This window comes from Heloderma suspectum, chromosome 15 (genome assembly GCF_057233095.1).
Source record: "Heloderma suspectum isolate Gila_16-S chromosome 15, 16-S_ref, whole genome shotgun sequence".
Lineage (NCBI taxonomy): Eukaryota > Metazoa > Chordata > Lepidosauria > Squamata > Helodermatidae > Heloderma > Heloderma suspectum.
The window spans coordinates 18,933,945-18,939,859 of record NC_139472.1 but is presented as its reverse complement, the minus strand read 5'-3'; the positions used below and the strand labels follow the sequence as shown (position 1 = coordinate 18,939,859).

Genomic DNA, 5,915 nt, shown 5'->3' with positions numbered 1-5,915 from the left:
AGGGGGGGCTTCCGGCGTGCTGGCGCGCGCGGGGACCACAGAGTCCCGGAAAGGGGTTCCGTTCGCTCACGCCTCTGAGGCGAACAGCTTCCGCGGGGAGGCGGGGGACCACAGAGACGCGTGTGCGGGCTGAACTTCCGGTTAATTCCCCTCCGCCCGGAAAGGCGCCATTTTGGCTGCCCGTATCGGGCGGCGCCGCTCTACCCCGCGGCTTCTCCATGGTGCGTCGGAAGTTCGGCGAGCGGGTTGAACCGAGGCGGCTCACTCCGCGGGCAGCCTCGCCGGGGTCCCGTGGGACTGACGCCCTAGAAGGCGAGTGCGGCTGATGGGAGTTGTAGTCCAGCACGGCTGGAGGGCGGCCGGCCGGTCGGGGGAGGCTGGAGCACTAGGACGCACCCACGCGCCCTCTCCCCACAGGGCGGACAACGCCTTCAGGCGGGACTTCCGGCGCGGCTTGCGCGCCTGGGAGAGGCTGGGAGGGCGGAGGCCGCAGCGATAGGCGGTTGCTAGGCAGCGCGGCGCCGGGTCGGAGGCGGGACTTCCGGCGCGGCGCGCGGGCGGAAGCGGAAGCCGCGGCGCTGCCGCCGGCGGGGACGATGGCCGAGGAGGCGCCGCCGGAGTCCCCGGCCGAGGCCGAGGCGGCGCGGCGCGTGGGCGCGTGGGCGGCGGCGCAGCGGGCGCGGGGGCGGCGCGTGGCGCTGGTGACGTCGGGCGGGACGCAGGTGCCGCTGGAGGCGCGGGCCGTGCGCTTCCTGGAGAACTTCAGCAGCGGGCGGCGCGGGGCGGCCTCGGCCGAGCGGCTGGTGCGCGCCGGCTACGGCGTCTGCTTCCTGCACCGCGCGCGCTCCGCCTTCCCCTGGGCGCGCGCCCTGCCCCCGCACGGCCCCGCGCTGCTGGACCTCCTGCGCGTGCACGACGACGGGCGCGGCGTGCGCGTGGCCGCCGGCGCGCTCCCGGCCCTCGTGCCCGCGCTGGCGGCCTACCGGCGCGCCAAGGACGAAGGCGCGCTCCTGGCCCTCGAGTTCACCGGCCTCGCGGAGTACCTGGCGCTGCTGCGCGCCGCCGCCCGCGCCCTCGCGCCGCTCGGTAAGGCCCCCCGGGGCGGCCGCGGCCCTCCCCTGGCCGCCGCGCCTCGCCTCGCCTCGCCTGGCCTGCTCGGGAGCCCCGCCGGCCGAGCCCAGGGCTGCTTCCTCTGCAGGCAGTGAGCGGTGCGGCCTTAAACCGAGTCGGGCTGTTCCCCTGTGGGGATCGCATGCCCTCCAGAAGTGTTGGAGTACAGCTCCCATCATCCCCCAGCCAGCCCCGTTGGGAGCGGCCATGCGCCGCTGGCTGTGATTTTTAGCGAGGAAGTACTTCTTTGGGATATGTTGGAGCAGGAGCGCCCTAGGAATGAGGCGGGCAGGTGGTACGCTGTGGTAATGTTCACCTGGATAATCAGGGGCGTATGTTTCACGTTAAAGAAGAGCCTGTGCTTCTCGCTTTAGCTCCTTTTAGCAGTGTAGGAGGTGAAGCGTGTTAAGAGAAAATTACACCAATTTGCGTGTCTACAGCCCAAAGCGTTTGGAAGGTGGCCGAAACCAAAACAAACTTGAAGGGGGCTGGAGGCAGTGAAGAAGCCTAATCTGGATTTCCAGAGGGAGGGAGTTGTTGTGAAGGTCTGGATGTTAATATTCCACCCGCCTATGGCACACACGTATCCCTCACTTTTTCACCCTCCACCAGGTTCCAGTGCCATGTTCTACTTGGCGGCGGCTGTGTCAGATTTCTACATCCCTGCTTCAGAGATGCCCGAACATAAGATCCAGTCTGCTGATGGACCCCTACAGGTGAGGCTGGAGGACTTGTAGTCCATTGGAAGGCCTGTAGCAGAGCGCTAAAATCCTGGATTGTAGTTCAAGCTTTAATGAGCTTCTGTCGTGCATTAAAAACGTGGTTGTTCAGGCAGGCATTTGGGGTGGGTTAGGGTATTTTAGAAAATGTTTTTATTGTAGAATTTTGTTGTTTAAAACTGTTTTATTGTACGTTGTACATCGCCCAGAGTGGCTGGGTGACCAGCCAGATGGGCGATTAATAAATTTAATAATAAAATAAAATAATAAAGCTTGTTTCTCTCCTGCTTTTGGTGTGGCCTTTACAAGAGTTCCCATCAGTTTCCCTACGTTGCCCTGTGACTGGCCCCATTCCAGATCATACTTGGAATCTGGAGCTGAAATGAGAAACGGGCTTAGGCCCTAATGACAGAGGAAATGCTGCATTCTCTGAAGCTGGGGACCATGTTAGGGAGGAAGAATGTCTCAGTTGGCAGAGCTGTGCACAAGCTGTGGGAATTTAATAGTCTGGGCAGGAGGAGAGAAGGAGATGTATCCAGGAAGAGGCAGAAGCAGCTGTCCCTATGCTGCATGCCTCCTGCTCTTCTTTGCCCTGAGGCAGAGGCTCTGTGTACAGTGGAAGAACTCCAGTGTGGTCCAGAGGGCTGAGAAGGACTCCCAACATCTGTAAAGCTAGGACTCCTTAAAGACTTACTGGATCTGCTAACATGTATCTATCTAAGCCCCTTATGTTGCCTCTCAGTTTCTGAAGAGATACACAATTCTTAATATTTTTAAGTGGGAGGTGATGGTTTTTTCAAAAGCTGCCTACAGCGTCCATGTTTGGGGATTTCAGTGTAGATCCAAATTCTAAAAATATTGTTGAAATAAATGTTCGTGCTGTATTTTTGATATGTTCAGTGTGTGAAAGGGCTGACTCCCAATTGCAGGCACATATGTAGCCACTTTCTTGTTCACCTCTGGTGAGTTAAGATAGGTTTCCAGGCAGCTAGGCAAGGGGAAAAAAAATTGAACCCAGAAACTGCCACAGAGGTGTGTATGGGCAGACATTGTTTGTGGGCTGCTGTTTATTAATAAAGTGCCCTCAGGCTGCATGGTGTTTTATAAAAGGATAAGGCCTTCCCCCAAACAGCTTACCATCTTAAATTGGACATAAGGGAACCAAGGCAAAGGACAGGGAAATGGAGGCAGGGATAAATGTGTGGGGCGGGGAGAGAGATGCATTTATTTTGGTTGTACTTGGGCTTGGTTATTGTGTTGGACTAAGGAGTTGTACCCGATAGTTAGGTTTGAGGAAAGATTTGGAGGAACTACAGTAGGGGGACCTCTGTGTCATCCTGTTGCTTTCTCAAGGTTCAGTCTTGAAAATGTTTGTGCCTTCTGCTGAACTTGGTTTTCTTCCCTTGATGCAGATCACAATGAAGATGGTGCCGAAAATGCTCTCCCCTCTGGTTAAGGAATGGGCTCCCGAAGCGTTTGTAATCTCATTCAAGTTGGAAACGAATCCTTCCATCCTGATTGACAAAGCACGGCAGGCCTTAGAGAAATATCGCCACCAGGTGGTGATTGCCAATGTGCTTGACTCTCGAAGAACCTCTGTGATTGTGGTAACCAGGGATTTGGAGACCCAGTTGGCACTTTCCGACGATGAGGTAGCTGGAGGAATGGAAATCGAGGAGAAGATCGTGAGCCATCTCGAGTCACAGCATAGGGCTTTTATGGAGAAATGACTCTTGATGAGTAAAAATGACTTCATTGAATCCTTAAATCAGAATAGACTTTAAAAAACAGTTAGGAGGTGGTGGTGATGGTGGTGTTGGAACTGGAAGACTTCTCTGTTACTGGGAAACAGAGGACTTAACTACATATTTGTATAGGGTCAAAAGGGTGAAACTTTGACATAATTTGATTTTTTTTGCACACGTTCACACAAGTTTGCTGCTCGTTGGAGAACATAAATGTGTATATAATAGGACCATTTCAGAGTTCTGGCTCATTTCACCATATGCGATCCCAGTTTGTTGTTTTGGTGAGCTGGCAAGTCACCATCTTGATCAACGTCCTTCCCTCAGACTTTGTGCCTTCTTGGTTAAAGTTTCACCAGTTCACTACTGCATGAGAGAGCTAAAACGAAATAACGAGTCAAATTCCTAAGAACATTCTTCGAAATAAAGGCCTAGTGAAATGAAACCCTAGTACGTAATGGCTGCTTTTGCACAAAACAATAAGCCAGCATTTGGGAGAATCCTGGTTTATTATTAGCCGGCAAATACGTTGGTGCACACTACCTGATTGCTCCCATTTGACTCTTTCTGCCAGAGGGAGTAGCTTCAGAACCAGGAATTCACCAGCAAGGAAAAGCTTAGTGTTGCATCCAGACTGGGACTTCTGGCTTATTACTTCTGTAACAAACCAGAGTTTGAGGCCAGGATCTGCAGTTGCCTTATGATTCCTGGCTTGAGGAAGCCAGCAGCTGTGTTGCAATGTAACGCTAAGCTTTATTTTGGTTGTGAATTGGTTACTGAAGCTGTTCCTGCTGGTGGGAGGAGGCAAATGGGAGCGATTGGGCACATTTGCTTGTGAACTATAAGCCATGATTCTTTGGAATTCTGGCATATTGTTTATGTGAACACAGCCAGAATCATATCTATCAAAGGGAATGCTTTTAGATGGTGATTTTATTGTTTACAAGGTTAGACACAGCTGCTGTTTTACCATAATGGTTTGCTGGCATCTCGTGTTAGTTGTATCATGCTACTATTATGAAGATTTCCAGTAATTCAGAGCCTTCTGGATCTATGTTAAATATTGCAGGTCAGAGAAAGTATTTCTGATTCTCCTTGTCAAAAATTCACCTTTGTACCATCTGCCATCAAGCTCAATCCAGTTTTTACTTCCCATGCAGCCAAGGTGGTAGAAAAAAAGAAAAAGTAAGTTTACTGCCATCAAATGTACATGACATTTGGCAAGGCAGTGTAACATGTAAAAGAAACACCATGTCCTGAGGAGGCAACAATCTGAATTTCATCAGTGGTGAAGGGAGAGGACAGTTTAGAGGGACAGGAAAGAAGAATCGCAAATGATGAATGTGAGCAAACACACTGAAGACTTTACCTGGGGCTCAGAACAGATTTGAAAAAGGTGAATGAGGGGATTTGTGGAGGTAGCACCATTTAGGTGTTCTCGCTGGGAGTTCTAAGCATGAAGGGGCAGCAAAGGATGGAGGTTGCAAGAGAATGGATGCCTGAAAGTGGAGTTGAACGAGCGAAGGACATGGGGAAATGTTTCTTCAGATAACACAATTAACTTTCGGAACTCACTGCCCCATGATGCAGTGGTGGCCCTGGGTTCGGTGGGCTTTACGATGAGACAGTTTTATGGAAAACGGATCTATTCATGGATGTTGGCTGTGACAGCTAAATGGAACTTCTAGGTTCAGAGGCAGTTCCTTCTGGGGAGCAAGCATGCCCTGCTGTGGGCTTTCCACCAGCTTGGCCATTGTTGGAAACTCTTGGCTGGGTACAGCAGGGCTGTTCTTGATAATTTTATGTCGGCGAAATAAATGGCTGTGTAGCTTCTCATAAGGAGTGTAGGCGACAAGAGTCTCTGGCCAGGGTTGTACAATCATGGGGGTAAAAGAAGCTTGTCCCACGCGTGCTGTGCACATGGACACAATTTGTTTAATTTCCCACAGTGTAGTGGGGGTTACTGTGTCATCTGAACTCGGTGCGCAGCAAGGTGGGGGTGGCCTTGTATCCACCCCACAACCCCTACTGCACATTGTGGCTTGTAGGGTGGATACGAAGTCACCCCCGCTGTGCTGCACACTGGGTTCAGATGGCATGGCAAACATCACGGGTAATTATGCAGATCGGGGGGGGGGGGCATGGTGGCTTCTTTGACCTCTATGATCATCTGAGCCCAGCCTACATCTATGGGGCCTGGATGTGTGGAATGGAAGCATCAAGAAGCAGGTAAAAAAACAAGGCCACGTGTATTTCGATAAACTGGGTGAGCTGGGAGTAGGAAAACCTGTTACCCCTGGACCATCTGCCTTGCAAACTGCATTATAAATGAACACCGAAG

The 5,915-nt window shown here is 52.3% G+C and overlaps 1 protein-coding gene across 1 annotated transcript; it reads left to right on the top strand.

Moving 5' to 3' along the window:
• The first annotated feature begins 562 nt into the window (after positions 1–562).
• PPCS (phosphopantothenoylcysteine synthetase) lies at positions 563–4,813 on the top strand. The gene is made up of 3 exons (XM_084821807.1): positions 563–1,086; positions 1,723–1,826; positions 3,242–4,813. Exons 1-3 carry the CDS (start codon positions 597–599, stop codon positions 3,557–3,559), a joined length of 912 nt encoding a protein of 303 aa, XP_084677933.1. The 5' UTR covers positions 563–596; the 3' UTR covers positions 3,560–4,813.
• Positions 4,814–5,915: the final 1,102 nt, after the last annotated feature.

What these genes read in the sequence shown, in the direction of transcription:
- PPCS (XM_084821807.1), top strand. Translation starts at nt 597, where the DNA reads ATGGCCGAGGAGGCGCCGCCGGAGTCCCCGGCCGAGGCCGAGGCGGCG. An exon ending in CCGCGCCCTCGCGCCGCTCG is followed by an intron (nt 1,087 to 1,722) that starts GTAAGGCCCCCC and finishes ACCCTCCACCAG; the next exon opens with GTTCCAGTGCCATGTTCTAC. An exon ending in CTGCTGATGGACCCCTACAG is followed by an intron (nt 1,827 to 3,241) that starts GTGAGGCTGGAG and finishes CCCTTGATGCAG; the next exon opens with ATCACAATGAAGATGGTGCC.